At 47.1% G+C, this 18,896-nt stretch overlaps 2 protein-coding genes across 2 annotated transcripts in view; one reads left to right on the top strand and one right to left on the bottom strand.

Moving 5' to 3' along the window:
- SPEF1 (sperm flagellar 1) overlaps positions 1-3,976 on the bottom strand; it is a 28,095-nt gene extending 24,119 nt beyond the window's left edge. Inside the window, exon 1 of the mRNA XM_040335579.1 lies at positions 3,808-3,976. Within this exon, the coding sequence (XP_040191513.1) occupies positions 3,808-3,916 (109 nt within the window). The 5' untranslated portion in view covers positions 3,917-3,976. The remainder of the gene's footprint in view (positions 1-3,807) is intronic.
- Positions 3,977-7,462: 3,486 nt separating this feature from the next.
- ADAM33 (ADAM metallopeptidase domain 33) overlaps positions 7,463-18,896 on the top strand; it is a 75,814-nt gene continuing 64,380 nt past the window's right edge. The window contains exons 1-3 of the mRNA XM_040335581.1: positions 7,463-7,676; positions 10,779-10,852; positions 18,044-18,120. Coding sequence (XP_040191515.1) covers positions 7,613-7,676; positions 10,779-10,852; positions 18,044-18,120 — 215 coding nt within the window. The 5' untranslated portion in view covers positions 7,463-7,612. The remainder of the gene's footprint in view (positions 7,677-10,778; positions 10,853-18,043; positions 18,121-18,896) is intronic.

Here is an 18,896-nt window from a genome sequence, read left to right on the forward strand (position 1 = left end):
CATTTTTGCATTGAAGTTAAAGGGGTGTTCCAGTCATTTTTTATGTTTATTAAAAGTCAGCAGCTACAAAAAGTGTAGCTGCTGGCTTTTAATAAACATACACTCACCTGCTCCACGTTCCAGCGACGCGCCGGCCGGCCGGGGCTCCACTCCTCTCCCCCCCTCTGGCCGGCGTCTTTATTCCAAGTGTGGGCACCCGGCCGTGACAGCTTTCGGCTTCACAGCTGGGCACCCACTGCGCATGCGCGAGCGTCACTACGCATGCGCGAGCGGCGCTGCGCCATCCAATTGGACAGGCGATCGCCTGGGACCTGTCACGTGTCCCAAGCGATCGCCTAAAGGGAGGGGCTGCAGAAAGGCGATTAGACTATTCGCCTTAGCAGCCCCTCGGCGGAAGGAGGAAGTGGGAGAGGAAGTCCCACTCCTCCTAAAGCCCCCACTCCCCCCCCCAAAAAAATGACATGCCAAATGTGGCATGTAAGGGGGCGAGGAGTGGATTAAGCGGAAGTTCCACTTTTGGGTGGAACTCCGCTTTAATGGGATGCAATTTTGCCATTAACGCCACCTTTTTTTCATATCCGCAAAATGCTGATTACCCTATTTTCGGCTGATAATTTTTCATCCATAAACTAGGTTTCTAGCCACTATTTCGCTAAAGAAAAGCAGTTTTATTTCTGTCTGCGTTGCTGTTGGGGAGTTCCCCTCACTTCCTGTCTGGTACAACATTGTCAGCAGGACAGGAAGTGAAGGTAAATCTCTCTAACGGAAGTCTAGATAGCAGTAAAAACCTGACAGGTATTCCTACCCCCTTCCCAATGTATCCAAAACAAACTTTTTTTAGCAGAGGCCCTAGAGAATAAAATGGAGATCATTGCAATACTTTAAGTCACATCGTATTGCCCAGCTTTCTTACAAACACATTTTGGGGGGGAAAAAACACTTTTTTGGGAAAAAAACACTTTGTTGGGGAAAAAAACACTTTGTTGGGGAAAAAAACACTTTTTTTAAATAAAAAAAAATAAGAAAACATTAAAAGTAGCCCAATTTTTTTGTATAATGTGAAAGATGAAGTTACGCCGAGTAAAATGATACCGAACATGTCACACTTTAAAATTGCACACGCTTGTTAAATGGCGACAAACTACAGTACCTAAAAATGTCCATAGGCAACACTTTTAATATTTTTACAGGTTACGTGTTACATGTTTTGAGATACAGAGGAGGTCTAGTGCTAGAATTATTGCTCTCGCTCAAATGATCGCAATGATACAAAAGCGTATGCGTTCGCTTATAAACGCGAGAACGCCGGGACGGGGCACTTTAAAAAAATATATATATTTATTTCACAATTTTTTTTATTTAATTTACTTTTTATTTTTACACTGTCCCTTTAAACAAAAATGTTTTTTTTTTTATCACTTTTATTCCTATTACAAGGAATGTAAACATCCCTTGTAATAGAAAAAAAAGCATGACAGGTCCTCTTTAATGTGAGATCTGGGGTCAAAAAGACCTCACATCTCGTATTTACACTTAAAAGTAATAAAAAAACTTCCGCTTAAGCCACTCCTAGCCCCCTTACATGTCACATTTGGCATGTAATTTGTTGGGGGGGGGGAGTGGGGGCTTCAGGAGGAGAGGGACTTCCTGTCCCACTTCCTCTTTCCGCCCAGGGACCGCTTAGGCGATACGTCATGTCGCCTAAAGCGGCCCCTCCCTGTAGGCGATCCCCTGGCGTGACAGGTCCCAGGCCATCGTCTGACCACTCACAGAGCGAAACTAGGGTTGCCAACTCATCCCTTTAAAACAGAACACATCTGAATTACACAGGTTCTGTGGCTGATTAAGGAGGTAATTAAACTCACTTGGTGCCTTATCTGCATTAAATTAGCCTCAGAACCTGTGTAATTACTATGTGTTCTGTTTTAAAGGGATGAGTTGGCAACCCTAAGCGCAGCGCCGCTCGCGCATGCACAGTGAGTGCCCGTCTGTGAAGCCGAAAGCTGCCGGGTGCCCACACTAAGAATGAAGACGCCGGCCGGAGAGGGGGGGGAAGAGGAGTGGAGCTCCGGCCGGCGCTTCGCTGGACCGTGGAGCAGGTAAGTGTCTGTTTATTAAAAGCCAGCAGCTATGCTTTTTGTAGCTGCTGACTTTTAATAAACATAAAAAAAGCCTGGAACTCTTTAAGAAAAATGGGCCCTTTAAGGCCAGTGGGGCGGAAGTGACATCTGAGTCGAGTGGTCGCCATCTTGCCCTCACTCGACTTCCTGCCCATCGCTCCATCGGATCGGATCATTTCTGCCAGGAAGCGACGGGATGGGCACCTCTCCCACTGGCCATAAAATCTGCCACTTAGACCACTGTTATGTGAAAGTGGCTCGCCCACTAGCAGCTAGCTGCTGCCATGACAACGGTATATAACGTAAAAATAGCGACATATATTCGCGGTGGGTGGTCCGGAAGTGGTTAAGGATGCGGTGGCCGACTTCCTGGCCCGCTCCTTAGCAACCAGCTATACACAGTGGCCCGGATTCATGTACGACTTGCGCATTATTTGCGGAGGCACAGGGCAACGATTTTGCCCTACGCCCCCGCAAATAATTTGCGCTGCCCTCGATTCACGGAGCAGTAGCTCCGTAAATTGCGAGGGCGCGCCGGCAAAATTGCCCGGCGTAAGCGCGCGCAGTGTAAATGATCCCGCCGGGGGCGGGAGTCATTTAAATTAGGCGCGCTCCCGCGCCGAGCGTACAGCGCATGCTCCGTCGGGAAACTTTCCCGACGTGCATTGCGGCAAATGACGTCGCAAGGACGTCATTTGCTTCAAAGTGACCGTGAATGGCGTCCAGCGCCATTCACGATTCACTTATGCAAACGACGTAAAAGTCGAACGTCGCGACGCGGGAACGCCGGGTATCCTATAGAATTGGCTGCGCCTGCTATTAGGATGTGTAACGTTACGCGAAACCCGACGTACGCAAACTACGTAATTTGCGTACGCAGGGCTTGCGCAACGTTGTGAATCGGTGTTAGTATGCAATTTGCATACTATACACAGATCACAATGGGAGCGCCCCCTAGCGGTCATCGCTAGAATGCAGCCTAAAATCTGCGTGGCATAAGAGCCTTATGCCACGCAGATTTTAGGCTGCAGTCGGCGTAACGAGTTCTCTGAATCAGGAGAACTCGTTACGCCGGCGCAAGTCAGCAATTGCGCTGCGTAACTATGGTTACGAAGGCGCAATTGCTACCTGAATCTGGGCCAGAGTTTTTAAAGCAGACCCCCCCTCCGAAAAAATGCTTAAGAAAAAAAAAAATGCAAAAAAAACGCAACGCTTGCATTTTTGGCGCCACTCCATTGTAGTCTATTATACCCAAAAACCGCAACAAAATTCCCTGACCCTTTTCAAAACGCAGAGATGTGAACTACACTCATAGGAAACCATGTTAAATGGACTGTAGTGCGTTTCTACAAAACGCATCAAAAAGCACATGGGTGTGAACGGAAAATTACACGGCACAACCTCATCTTTTATATTCCCCCCCCAAAAAAAAATTGGTATTATACTGCGACTGTGCGGTATAAAATTACCTTTTAGCGTATTTTTTTGCTGCAATTTTGCGTTTCCTAAACCGTTGCGCTAATACCGTGTGACATAAAACATTCAAAGCGCCGCTATTTTATTCTCCAGGGTCTTTGCTTTCAGAAAATATATCATGTTTTGGGGGGTTTTATGCAATCTTCAGGCCTAAAATTATAAAATAAATGCAAAAAGGGCTCTGGCAGCGAAAGGGTTAAGGGTGTCAGACCTCCATCGCTGAAGTCGCGGGCGATGTTCCTCTTGGGTCGGGAGAGAGGGATCTTGTCCACCCAGGAATAAAGTTCATGCAGGTTGTGCTCGTCAAACTCCTCGGCCATCCTTCCTCCTTCATACACCTGAGTCCTCGTCTTCTCAGGCTCCCAGCTGACATTGTTGTGTCTGTGGTCACCGTGGCGACAGACGAGGCTCAGAGGGCACCTGGGAGATGTAGGCCTCAGGCTTTCTGTTGTCGTCAACAAACTTTATTAGCATGTTACAGTTCACTGAGAGGATTCTCTGTTCACACTATTACCTCGTGATTTTGACTCGATTTGCAGACCGTTATTTGTACGGCCACCATTGTGATCGGTTGCCTGACTCGCACGCACATATTTGCTTAAATCGATCGGAAACAATCAATAAAATTCAGCCAGCATAAAAATTTAATTAAAGTTCACTAAACCAATCAAAATGGAGGGACTGCGTTTTTTCGATTCCTATTAGGATTAATCATTTTATTGGTGGCCATACGACACGCTCTTTAACCACTTCCATACCGCGCAAATTTCAGCACTCCTTTCCTACATAAAAAAATTTTTTTTTTTTTGCTAGAAAATTACTCAGAAAACCCCCAAACATTATATATACCGTATTTATCGGCGTATACCGCGCACTTTTTCCCCCTTAAAATCAGGGGGAGGTCGTGGGTGCGCGATATACCAAAATCACTCACCACCAACCAGGGCTGGACTGGGACAAAAATTTGGCCCTGGACTTCATTCAGACTGGCCCACTTTGACAGGTCTCTCCCATGGCGGCCGGACAACTCCCACACATCCCCCCCCCCCCCCCCGGCCACCCAACCTAGCCAGTGGCGAAGCTAGACATTATTTCACCCGGGGAAAATAATCAGTTCGGTGCCCCCCATTATGGGACAATATTAGGCAGAAGTGAGAAACTCCCAGGCCATAGCTGTTGAGTCAGCTGTCTGTCCCCTCCCCCATGCTCTTCTGTTGTTTCCCCTGCTCCTCTGGTCCTCCCCCTGCTTCTCTATTCTCCCCAGGTGAGCGCTGCGGGGAGGGAGAGGAGGTGAGAACACTGCGGGAAGGGAGGGACAGAGGAGCGGAGGGGGGTGGTGGTCTGCTGTCACTGAAGCTGGCCCACTGAGCCATCGGCCCACCGGGAAACTCCCTGTAGTCCCAATGGCCAGTCCATCCCTGCCAACATCTGAAAGGGGATATCAAAACCACTGACCACCATCTAAAGGAGGCACCAAAACCACTCACCACCAACAAATGGGGGGCACCAAAATCTACTGGCCGCCAACTAAAAGTGGGGACCAAAACTACTGATCACCATCTAAATGGGGACACCAAAACCACTGAATAACAACTAAAAGAGAGCACCAAAATATCACCATCCAAAAGGGGACACCAAAACCACTGACTTACATAAAATAGGGCACCAAAATCACTGACCAACAACAAAAAGGCGGCACCAAAATCACTCAATGTCAACTAAAAGTGAATACCAAAACCACTGGCCAACATCTAAACGAGGTTGCAAAACCGCCGACTACCAACTACTGACAAGGGGGCACCAAAACTACTGACTACCAACAACTACTGACAAGGGGGCACCAAAACTACTGACTACCAACAACTACTGACTACCAACAACTACTGACAAGGGGGCACCAAAACTACTGACTACCAACAACTACTGACAAGGGGGCACCAAAACTACTGACTACCAACAACTACTGACAAGGGGGCACCAAAACTACTGACTACCAACAACTACTGACAAAGGGGGCACCAAAACTACTGACTACCAACAACTACTGACAAGGGGGCACTAAATCTACTGACTACCAACAACTACTGACAAGGGGGCACCAAAACTACTGACTACCAACAACTACTGTCAAGGGGGCACCAAAACTACTGACTACCAACAACTACTGACAAAGGGGGCACCAAAACTACTGACTACCAACAACTACTGACAAGGGGGCACTAAATCTACTGACTACCAACAACTACTGACAAGGGGGCACCAAAACTACTGACTACCAACAACTACTGTCAAGGGGGCACCAAATCTACTGACTACCAACAACTACTGACAAAGGGGCACCAAAACTACTGACTACCAACAACTACTGACAAAGGGGCACCAAAACTACTGACTACCAACAACTACTGACAAGGGGGCACCAAAACTACTGACTACCAACAACTACTGACAAAGGGGCACCAAAACTACTGACTACCAACAACTACTGACAAGGGGGCACCAAAACTACTGACTACCAACAACTACTGACAAAGGGGCACCAAATCTACTGACTACCAACAACTACTGACAAAGGGGCACCAAATCTACTGACTACCAACAACTACTGACAAAGGGGCACCAAATCTACTGACTACCAACAACTCCTGACAAGGGGGCACCAAAACTACTGACTACCAACAACTACTGACAAAGGGGCACCAAATCTACTGACTACCAACAACTACTGACAAAGGGGCACCAAACACTGTGCCGCCGCATCGCTGGGGAGCCGATGCGTGTACCTGGCGGCCGCGATGTTCGCCGGCTACACGCGATCGTCGGTGACACAGCCGGTAACAGCAGGGACGTGGAGCTCTGCGTGTAATGATGGGGTGTAAACACAGAGCTCCACGTGCTGTCAGAGGAGAGGAGACCGATCTGTGTCTCTTGTACATAGGGACACAGCATCGGTCACCTCCCCCAGTCACCCCCCTCCCCCCACACAGTTAGAACACACCCAGGATACACATTTAACCCCTTCCTCACCCCCTAGTGTTAACCCCTTCCCTGCCAGTCACATTTATACAGTAATTAGTGCATTTTTATAGCACTGATCGCTGTATAAATGTGAATGGTCCCAAATTTGTGTCCGATACGTCCGCCGCAATATCGCAGTCCCAATAAAAATCGCAGATCGCCGCCATTACTAGTAAAAAAAAAAAATTATAAAAAAAAATAATAATTCTGTTCCCCATTTTGTAGGCGCTATAACTTTTGCGCAAACCAGTCGCTTATTGCGATTTTTTTTTTTTTTTACAAAAGTACGTAGAAAAATACGTATCGGCCTTAACTGAGAAAAAAAATAGTTTTTTAAAAAAGAAATTGGGATATTTATTATAGCAACAAGTAAAAAAAATATATATATTTTTTTTAAATTGTTTGTTTATTTTTGTTTATAGCGCAAAAAATAAAAAACGCAGAGGTGATCAAATACCACCAAAATAAAGCTCTATTTGTGGGGAAAAAAGGACGTCAATTTTGTTTGGGAGCCACTTCGCACGACCGCGCAAATGTCAGTTAAAGCGACGCAGTGCCGGAAGCTGAAATTTCGCCTGGGAACGAAGGGGGTTTATGTGCCCAGTAAGCAAGTGGTTAATAGTCAAAAGATGTTGAAAAAATATAAAAATATATCCGCCCCGGGTGACAAATACGCTTGGTACGCCACTGAGCGTGCCCCCGAGATTGTTTGCATTGATGAGGATGAATCTGCAGATTCCCTGGAAGCAGCTGAGGATTTACCGCCCCCCCCCCCAGGACAAGGTTCGGAATAGTTTTACTGCCCAGGGGGGGTGAGCGGAGCGCGGCGGCGTATATCTGGTCACTGCGTGTCTGAGCCTGTCACCTTCCTCTATACAGCTCAGAAATCTCTCTACTCAGGCAGTCCATTCCCGTCCGCTGGACACATCACACAGCTCTTCAATGCCCCGTCCTCCTCTTCACCCCAAGACTTGGACCGCTGACCTCTTCTGGAGACCATGAGGAATCTTCTGTGTGCCGCCATCTTCATCCTCCTGCAGCAGCAACTCTTCATGAGTGAGGGTGAGTGACGCCATCAACACCTTACACTGGGTGACCTTGTGTGTAGCTTTGCACCCATGTGTGCTCCTACTTCCTCAGCTCTACCGTCCCTATGTAGTGAAGACACCAATGAGACATCCAGATGGCCATTGATATCCAATCTTTCCAAAAATGTCACTTGTTTCCAAAAAGAACAGTTTCCAAAAATGACAGTTGTTTCCAAAAATGTTAGCTGTTTCAAAAATGGCAGTTGTTTCCAAAAATGGCAGTTGTTTCCAAAAATGGGAGTTGTTTCCAAAAATGTTAGCTGTTTCAAAAATGGCAGTTGTTTCCAAAAATGGGAGTTGTTTCCAAAAATGTTAGCTGTTTCAAAAATGGCAGTTGTTTCCAAAAATGACAGTTGTTTCCAAAAATGTTAGCTGTTTCAAAAAATTACAGTTGTTTCAAAAAACGACAGTTTGTTTCCAAAAACGACAGTTGTTTCCTTTTTTTCGTTGTTGTTTCCAAAAATGTCAGTTGTTTCCAAAAATGGCCGTTGTTTCCAATGCGGTGCGATTCATTCTGAGTGCCACCCGACTCATCTTGCTGACGGAGTGCGATCATCCAGATGGCCATTGATATCCAATCTTTCCAAAAATGTCACTTGTTTCCAAAAAGAACAGTTTCCAAAAATGACAGTTGTTTCCAAAAATGACAGTTGTTTCCAAAAATGTTAGCTGTTTCAAAAATGACAGTTGTTTCCAAAAAGAACAGTTTCCAAAAATGACAGTTGTTTCCAAAAATGGGAGTTGTTTCCAAAAATGTTAGCTGTTTCAAAAAATGTCTGTTGTTTCCAAAAATGACAGTTGTTTCCAAAAATGTTAGCTGTTTCAAAAAATGACAGTTGTTTAAAAAATTACAGTTGTTTCAAAAAACGACAGTTTGTTTCCAAAAACGACAGTTGTTTCATTTTTTTGTTGTTGTTTCCAAAAATGTCAGTTGTTTCCAAAAATGGCCGTTGTTTCCAAAGCGGTGCGATTCATTCTGAGTGCCACCCGACTCATCTTGCTGACGGAGTGCGATGCACCACTAGGTTTGCACGTTTTTGAGCTCCTTTTTTGAGCGTTATTTCCCCTTTTTTTGCACTTCACGTATAGGGATGCCCATTCATTTACAAAAAAAAATTTCAAAAGAAAATTTGACAAAAAAAAGTTTTTCTCAGTTTCTGTTATAAGATTTAATAAACAAGTAATTCTACTCCTTTATTGAGGTGTGGTGACGAGGCTGCACTGATAGGCGGCACTGATGGGCACTGATAGGCGGCACTGATGAGCACTAATGACGAGACAATATTAAGGTGGCACTGATATGTGCCACTGATGGGTACTGATATGTGGCATTGATGTGTACTGATAAGCACTGATGAGGAGACAATATTGAGGCAGCACTGATATGTGGCACTGATGAGCACTGATGGGGTGGCACTAATGAGCACTGATGGGGTGGCACTGATATGTGGCACTGATGAGCACTGATGGGGTGGCACTGATATGTGGCACTCATGAGCACTGATAGGCAGCACTAATGGGCACTAATGAGTAGACAATATTGAGGCGGCACTGATATGTGGCATTTATGGGTACTGATAAGCACTGATGAGGAGACAATAATGAGGCGGCACTGATACATGGCGTTGATGGGCACTGATATGTGGCATTGATAGGCACTGATAGGTGGCACTGATGAGGAGAAAATATTGAGGCAGCACTGATATGTGGCACTGATGGGCACTGATGAGGAGACACGAGTGAGGCGGGACAGATATGTGGCACTGATGGACACCGATAGGTGGCACTAATGGACTCCGATAGGCGGCACTGATGAGCACTAATGAGGAGACATTATTGAGGTGGCACTGATAGGTGGCACTGGTGAGCATTGATGAGGAGACAATAATGAAGTGGCACTGATATGTGGCATTGATTGGCACTAATAAGCGGCACTGATAAGCACTGATGAGGGGACACTAATGAGGTGGCACTGATATTTGGCACTGATGGACACTGACAGGCGGAACGGATGAAGAGACACAAATGAGGTGGCACAGATATGTGGCACTGAAGAGCATTGATAGAATACTGATGAGGAGGCACTGATATGCGGATATGATGCACACTGATGGGTACTGATATGTGGAATTGATGCACACTGATGATAGGCGGTTCTAATGGGCACTGATAGGTGGAATTGATGCACACTGATGAGCACTGATAGGCGGCTCTGATGGGTACTGATAGGTGGAATTGATGCACACTGATGATAGGCGGCTCTGATGGGCACTGATAGGTGGAATTGATGCACACTGATGATAGGCGGCTCTGATGGGCACTGATAGGTGGAATTGATGCACACTGATGAGCACTGATAGGCGGCTCTGATGGGCACTGATAGGTGGCAATAAAAGGCATCACTGATAGGCACTGATTGGCAGCACTGGTGGGCACTGTTGGGGCTGCACTGATAATCAGGACATTGATGATCGGTGTAGATGTCCTCTGCTTATCGGCTCTCCTCTTCTCATGCGCTGTCAGTGTGAGGAGAGGAATACCGATAACCGGCAAATCCAGATTTGACTAACAGACCAACCGACCGGGGGTGGGGATTTGTTTGTTTTCCAAAAAATGGAGCACCAATCGTCACCGCCGTACACAAATCTCAGACGGTCCGTACTGAACTGACCAAGATTCCAACCATCTATGGCCAGCCGTACACTTGGGTCACCCACAGCGCCATCTCCTGGTCATACAATTATAGGGCTGAGCTCTGCCAGTATAGGATAACATTGTACGATCCGTCTATTCTCTTTGGAAATTGGAAAACGATTTGAACTCGAAACGTTTTTGAATTCGAAAACTATTAGAATTTCGTCACGGAATTAATTTTTTGGTTATTTCAGATTCGTTTTCAATTTGGTGCTATTCGAAGTCGGAAATTCGGATACAATTTCTGAACGAAACGCACCGCACATGTCCAACGCATTCCCACAACACACTGCTGTGAATGTAGCCGGAGTAAAATGTTAAAAAATCAACTCAAATTTGTGGGAGGAGATTTGACAGATTTTTCTGTGCCCGTTTCTTGCAGCCATCCCTCCTACATGGAGCCGGGAAATATCAGACGATGGCGATGAGCGTCCCGGAGCGGCCGACGCACAAAAGGTGATGATCAGGAGAATGAAGAGGGGAGAGTAAATCTGCGTGTCGTTTTCTTGCTGAGAATATAATAATGTAGATTAATCCTTTAATCATCTTCATTGAGCGAACCGCCATGCAGTAGGTGGATCCAAAACCCGCCGTATGAGAGCCGCTATCACACAAGTGTCTCCTCATAAACTGGGATCAGAATGCTAGGAAGGGAAGGGGGATGAGTCATAATAGGGCCAATGAGAGCTGCAGAGCTGGAGGTGTGTCTGTGTAAATCCAGGAAATGAACAGGCAGCGGCTTCAGCTGCCCACAGTTAGAATGGTTGCAGCCAGACTCAGTGGAGGGAGATTTCTGCAGCATATTTGGCAAGTTACAGAATCACAGTATATATAAAATAATATGCAAAGTGGTTGGAGGGGAAGCTTCAGAATGGCAAAGATGTTTTTATTACAAATGATGTGAGCCGACTGCAGTTCGTTCCTCTTTAAAGCGGAGCTCCACCCTAAAGTGGAACTCCCGCTGATCGGAACCCTCCCCCCCTCCGGTGTCACATTTGACACCTTTCAGGGAGGAGGGGGGTGCAGATACCTGTCTAAAGACAGGTATTTGCACCCACTTCCGGCCACACAGTCTCGGGCAGACTGCGGGCATGACGTCACCACCCGTCCCCCCCTGTTGTGTTCTGGGAACACTCGGCTCCCAGTACACAGCGGGAGCCAATTGGCAGGCGTAGCGCGACTCGCGCATGCGCCGTAGGGGACCGGGCAGTGAAGACGGAGCGCTTCACTTCCTGGTTCCCTCACCGAGGATGGCGGGGGGGGGCAGCAGAGTGACGAGCGATCGCTCGTCCTCTGCTGCGGACGGCGCTGGACTCCAGGACAGGTAAGTGTCCTAATATTAAAAGTCAGCAGCTGCAGTATTTGTAGCTGCTGGCTTTTAATATTTTTTTTTCAGCGGATATCCGCTTTAAGTTATGACTCATAGTTAGTTTGTGAGTCAGAAATTGGGTCTGGGTTACAGCAGGTCAGGCTGGGTGACTCCACAGAGGCAGGTCCCTGGTACCTCCCCCCTGGATCTAGAAGTTTGGAGAAACTTTTAGAAGTTAGTGAGCAGAGGCCACGAGGTACTGATCTGCATATCTGAGCTGAGTCATCCCTTAAAGTGATATTAAAATCAAACATGTTATACTTCCCTGCTCTATGTAGTGGATTTGCACAAAGCAGCCCTGATCCTCCTCTTCTCGGGTCCCTAGCTGGCACTCCCCTTCCTTCCTGCCAAGAGCCCCCATAGCAAGCAGCTTTCTATAGGGGACCCCAAGCCGAGCCGCTGCTCTGTGTGTCCATTCAGACATGGAGTTTTGTCTCTGCCCCGCCCCCTCTCTATCCTCATTGGCTCACTGACGTTGATTGACAGCAGTAAAAGCCAATGGCGCCCAGCTGCTGTCTCAGCCAATGAGGAGGGAGAGTTCCCGGACAGTCGAGGCTCTCATGCAACATCGCTGGATCAAGATGGGGGCTCATGTATTTCAGGGGGGCTGAGGGAGGCTGCTGCACACAGTAGGTTTATTATCTTAAAGTTATACTAAAGTCTCCGGTCCCTCCCCTGGATCTAGAAGTTTGGAGAAACTTCTAGAAGTTAGTGTGCAGAGGCCACTAGGTACTGATCTGCATATCTGAGCTGAGTCATCCCTTCAAGTGATATTAAAATCTCTGGGCTGGATTCAGGTAGATTTGCGCTTTTTTTACGGAGGCGCAGGGCAACGTTTTTGCCCTGCGCCCCCGCAAATTTACTGCGCTGCCCTTGATTCACGGAGCAGTAGCTCCGTAAATTGCGTGGGCGCGCCGGCAAAATGCCCGGCGCAAGCGCGCGCAATTTAAATGATCTCGTAGGGGGCGGGAATCATTTAAATTAGGCGCGTTCCCGCGCCGATCGTAGAGCGCATGCTCCGTCGGGAAACTTTCCCGACGTGCATTGAGGCAAATGACGTCGCAAGGACGTCATTTGCTTCAAAGTGAACGTGAATGGCGTCCAGCGCCATTCACGAATCACTTACGCAAACTACGTAAATTAGAAATTTCGCGACGCGGGAACGACGGGTATACGTAACATACGTAAACTGCGTACGCAGGGCTCGCGTAACGTTGTGAATCGGCGTTAGTATGCAATTTGCAAACTATACACTGAGCACAACGGGAACGCCACCTAGCGGCCATCGCAAGAATGTAGCCTAAGATATGCGGGCATAAGAGCCTTACGCCGCGCAGATCTTAGGCTGCAGTCGGCGTAACGAGGTTCCTGAATCAGGAGCATTCGTTACGCCGGGGCAAGTAAGCAATTGCGCTGTGTAACTATGGTTACACAGGCGCAATTGCTTCTTGAATCCGGGCCTCTGTGTTTTTTTTGCTTAAAAATAACAACCATGTTACACTTACCTTCTCTGTGTAATGGTTTTGCACAGAGCAGCCCCGGATCCTCCTCTTCTCGGGTCCCTCGCCAACGCTCCTGGCTCCTTCTTTCTGCCGAGTGCCCCCATAGCAACCAGCTTTCTGTGGGGGCACCTGAGCCAAGCAGCTGCTCTGTGTGTCCATTCAGACATAAAACGGTGGCCCGGCCCCACCCCCTCTCTCTCCTGATTGGCTCACTGGCTTTGATCGACAGCAGCGAGTGGTGCCCGCAGCTGTCTCAGCCAATGAGGAGGGAGAGTCACCGGACAGCTGAGGCATTCGTGCAACATTGCTGGATTGAAATGGGGCTCAGGTAAGTATTAGGGGGGCTGAGGGGGGCTGCTGCACACAGGAGGTTTTACAACATGAGGGCAGACAGTACAGTTACAATACAATTCAATGCAGGAGGAATCAGAGGGCCCTCTAGAGGAGAATCATGTGTACAGCATACAAGGAATATGCTGATAGGAGGAGAGAGTACAAATGTGAAATTATGAAATTATTGATTTGTGAATGAGCTGCAAAAGCAATCATCCGGTTTATGGAATTAGTGTTCAATCTGTGACTGTCTGCTGAACAAGTCCCTGATATCCAACAGCACGCTCACAGTCTCTGACCATCTCCTTTAGAATGTCTGCAGTCTCTGACCATCTCCTGTTATATGTCTGCAGTCTCTGACCTTCTCCTGTAGTATATCTGCAGTCTCTGACCTTCTCCTGTTATATGTCTGCAGTCTCTAATCATCTCCTGTACTATGACTGCAGTCTCTGACCATCTACTGTAATATGTCTGCAGTCTCTGACCATCTCCTGTTATATGTCTGCAGTCTCTGACCATCTCCTGTACTATGTCTGCAGTCTCTGACCTTCTCCTGTAGTATGTCTGCAGTCTCTGACCATCTCCTGTTATATGTCTGCAGTCTCTGACCTTCTCCTGTAGTATGTCTGCAGTCTCTGACTATCTCCTGTAATATGTCTGCAGTCTCTGACCATCTCCTGTTATATGTCTGCAGTCTCTGACCTTCTCCTGTAGTATGTCTGCAGTCTCTGACTATCTCCTGTAATATGTCTGCAGTCTCTGACCATCTCCCTGTATTATGTCTTCAGTCTCTGACCATCTCCTGTAGTATGTCTGCAGTCTCTGACCATCTCCTGTAGTATGTCTGCAGTCTCTGACCATCTCCCTGTATTATGTCTTCAGTCTCTAACCATCTCCTGTACTATGTCTGCAGTCTCTGACCATCTCCTGTACTATGTCTGCAGTCTCTGACCATCTCCTGTACTATGTCTGCAGTCTCTGACCATCTCCTGTACTATGTCTGCAGTCTCTGACCATCTCCTGTAATATGTCTGCAGTCTCTGACCATCTCCTGTATTATGTCTTCAGTCTCTGATCATCTCCTGTAGTATGTCTGCAGTCTCTGACCATCTCCTGTATTATGTCTTCAGTCTCTGATCATCTCCTGTACTATGTCTGCAGTCTCTGACCATCTCCTGTAGTATGTCTGCAGTCTCTGACCATCTCCCTGTATTATGTCTTCAGTCTCTGACCATCTCCTGTACTATGTCTGCAGTCTCTGACCTTCTCCTGTATTATGTCTGCAGTATCTGATCATCTCCTGTACCATGTCTGCAGTCTCTGATCATCTCCTGTACCATGTCTGCAGTCTCTGAGCATCTCCTGTAGTATGTCTGCAGTCTCTGACCATCTCCTGTATTATGTCTACAGTCTCTGACCATCTCCAGTATTATGTCTACAGTCTCTGATCATCTCCTGTATTATGTCTACAGTCTCTGACCATCTCCTGTACTACCGTATGTCTGCAGTCTCTGATCATCTCCTGTAATATGTCTGCAGTCTCTGACCTTCTCCTGTATTACGTCTGCAGTCTCTGACCATCTCCTGTATTACGTCTGCAGTCTCTGATCATCTCCTGTATTATATCTGCAGTCTCTGACCATCTCCTGTAGTATGTCTGCAGTCTCTGACCATCTCCTGTAATATTTCTGCAGTCTCTGACCATCTCCTGTTATATGTCTGCAGTCTCTGACCTTCTCCTGTAGTATGTCTGCAGTCTCTGACTATCTCCTGTAATATGTCTGCAGTCTCTGACCATCTCCTGTTATATGTCTGCAGTCTCTGACCTTCTCCTGTAGTATGTCTGCAGTCTCTGACTATCTCCTGTAATATGTCTGCAGTCTCTGACCATCTCCCTGTATTATGTCTTCAGTCTCTGACCATCTCCTGTAGTATGTCTGCAGTCTCTGACCATCTCCTGTAGTATGTCTGCAGTCTCTGACCATCTCCCTGTATTATGTCTTCAGTCTCTGACCATCTCCTGTAGTATATCTGCAGTCTCTGACCATCTCCTGTATCATGTCTGCAGTCTCTGACCATCTCCTGTAATATGTCTGCAGTCTCTGACCATCTCCTGTACTATGTCTGCAGTCTCTGACCATCTCCTGTAATATGTCTGCAGTCTCTGACCATCTCCTATATTATGTCTTCAGTCTCTGACCATCTCCTGTATTATGTCTGCAGTATCTGATCATCTCATGTACCATGTCTGCAGTCTCTGACCATCTCCTGTAGTATGTCTGCAGTCTCTGACCATCTCCTGTATCATGTCTGCAGTCTCTGACCATCTCCTGTACTATGTCTGCAGTCTCTGACCATCTCCTGTAGTATGTCTGCAGTCTCTGATCATCTCCTGTAGTATGTCTGCAGTCTCTGACCATCTCCTGTACTATGTCTGCAGTCTCTGACCATCTCCTGTAGTATGTCAGTCTCTGACCATCTCCTGTAGTATGTCTGCAGTCTCTGGCCATCTCCTGTAATATGTCTGCAGTCTCTGACCATCTCCTGTAGTATGTCTGCAGTCTCTGACCATCTCCTGTACTATGTCTGCAGTCTCTGACCATCTCCTGTAGTATGTCTGCAGTCTCTGACCATCTCCCTGTATTATGTCTTCAGTCTCTGACCATCTCCTGTATTATGTCTGCAGTATCTGATCATCTCCTGTACCATGTCTGCAGTCTCTGATCATCTCCTGTAATATGTCTACAGTCTCTGACCATCTCCAGTATTATGTCTACAGTCTCTGACCATCTCCTGTACTACCGTATGTCTGCAGTCTCTGATCATCTCCTGTAATATGTCTGCAGTCTCTGACCTTCTCCTGTATTACGTCTGCAGTCTCTGACCATCTCCTGTATTACGTCTGCAGTCTCTGATCATCTCCTGTATTATATCTGCAGTCTCTGACCATCTCCTGTAGTATGTCTGCAGTCTCTGACCATCTCCTGTAATATTTCTGCAGTCTCTGACCATCTCCTGTTATATGTCTGCAGTCTCTGACCTTCTCCTGTAGTATGTCTGCAGTCTCTGACTATCTCCTGTAATATGTCTGCAGTCTCTGACCATCTCCTGTTATATGTCTGCAGTCTCTGACCTTCTCCTGTAGTATGTCTGCAGTCTCTGACTATCTCCTGTAATATGTCTGCAGTCTCTGACCATCTCCCTGTATTATGTCTTCAGTCTCTGACCATCTCCTGTAGTATGTCTGCAGTCTCTGACCATCTCCTGTAGTATGTCTGCAGTCTCTGACCATCTCCCTGTATTATGTCTTCAGTCTCTGACCATCTCCTGTAGTATATCTGCAGTCTCTGACCATCTCCTGTATCATGTCTGCAGTCTCTGACCATCTCCTGTAATATGTCTGCAGTCTCTGACCATCTCCTGTACTATGTCTGCAGTCTCTGACCATCTCCTGTAATATGTCTGCAGTCTCTGACCATCTCCTATATTATGTCTTCAGTCTCTGACCATCTCCTGTATTATGTCTGCAGTATCTGATCATCTCATGTACCATGTCTGCAGTCTCTGACCATCTCCTGTAGTATGTCTGCAGTCTCTGACCATCTCCTGTATCATGTCTGCAGTCTCTGACCATCTCCTGTACTATGTCTGCAGTCTCTGACCATCTCCTGTAGTATGTCTGCAGTCTCTAATCATCTCCTGTAGTATGTCTGCAGTCTCTGACCATCTCCTGTACTATGTCTGCAGTCTCTGACCATCTCCTGTAGTATGTCTGCAGTCTCTGACCATCTCCTGTACTATGTCTGCAGTCTCTGACCATCTCCTGTAGTATGTCTGCAGTCTCTGGCCATCTCCTGTAATATGTCTGCAGTCTCTGACCATCTCCTGTAGTATGTCTGCAGTCTCTGACCATCTCCTGTACTATGTCTGCAGTCTCTGACCATCTCCTGTAGTATGTCTGCAGTCTCTGACCATCTCCCTGTATTATGTCTTCAGTCTCTGACCATCTCCTGTATTATGTCTGCAGTATCTGATCATCTCCTGTACCATGTCTGCAGTCTCTGATCATCTCCTGTATCATGTCTGCAGTCTCTGACCTTCTCCTGTATTATGTCTGCAGTCTCTGACAATCTCCTGTACTATGTCTGCAGTCTCTGACCATCTCCTGTATTACGTCTGCAGTCTCTAATCATCTCCTGTATTATGTCTGCAGTATCTGATCATCTCCTGTACCATGTCTGCAGTCTCTGACCATCTCCTGTAGTATGTCTGCAGTCTCTGATCATCTCCTGTAGTATGTCTGCAGTCTCTGATCATCTCCTGTAGTATGTCTGCAGTCTCTGACCATCTCCTGTACTATGTCTGCAGTCTCTGATCATCTCCTGTAGTATGTCTGCAGTCTCTGGATTAAACGTGGTAATAATAGAGACTCCCATTTTCTAGGCGCTCTATGAGGACCAGGCTGAATACACGGTCCGGATCCAAGACAGAGATCACATCCTGAAACTGACCAAGGCCAGGTAAGTGTTGTGTGTCTGTACCCTCCCCCGCCCCAGGGAGGAGCCGAGGACCTTGTCCATGTGAAGTGATGGAGAGAACACAAGGAGTGTATTTATAAACACAAAGGGCCGGAGACATAGAAGTGCAATGCAGACGTGTCAGAAACTACAACAAACAACAAACAACAGACGTCACAATCAGATGTGTATCAATGGAGAATGGAGGGGACCTGAATGTCTGTCCATCCGGGACATGCATCCGCTGCGCTCTCATCACTGTCCTTCAGGACTGGGGAAAGGGCCAATCACAGCGGCCCTTTACCATGTGACCAGATATGTCCAATCACAGCGGCCCTTTACCATGTGACCAGATATGTCCAATCACAGCTGATCACAATGTAAACAAACATGATGGTTATCGGCAGCCCTTTCCTCATGCGCTGTCACAGTGTGAGCAGAGGAGAGCCAATAACCTACAAGAGGACATCTACACTGATTATCAGTGCATCCCTATAAGTGCCAATCAGTCTCCCCTCATCATTGCCACCTATCAGGGCCAATTAGTGCAGCATATTAGTGCACATCAGTGCTGACTCATCAGTGCCCATCAGTGCTGCCTCATCAGTGCCCATCAGTACTGCCTCATCAGTGCCGCATATCAGTGCCCATCAGTGCTGCATATCAGTGCCCATCAGTGCAGAATATCATTGCCCTTCAGTGCTGCCTATCAGTGCCCATCCTCATCATAGCCACCTATCAGTGCCCATCAGTCTCTCCTCATCATAGCCACCTATCAG

Source organism: Rana temporaria, chromosome 1 (genome assembly GCF_905171775.1).
Source record: "Rana temporaria chromosome 1, aRanTem1.1, whole genome shotgun sequence".
Lineage (NCBI taxonomy): Eukaryota > Metazoa > Chordata > Amphibia > Anura > Ranidae > Rana > Rana temporaria.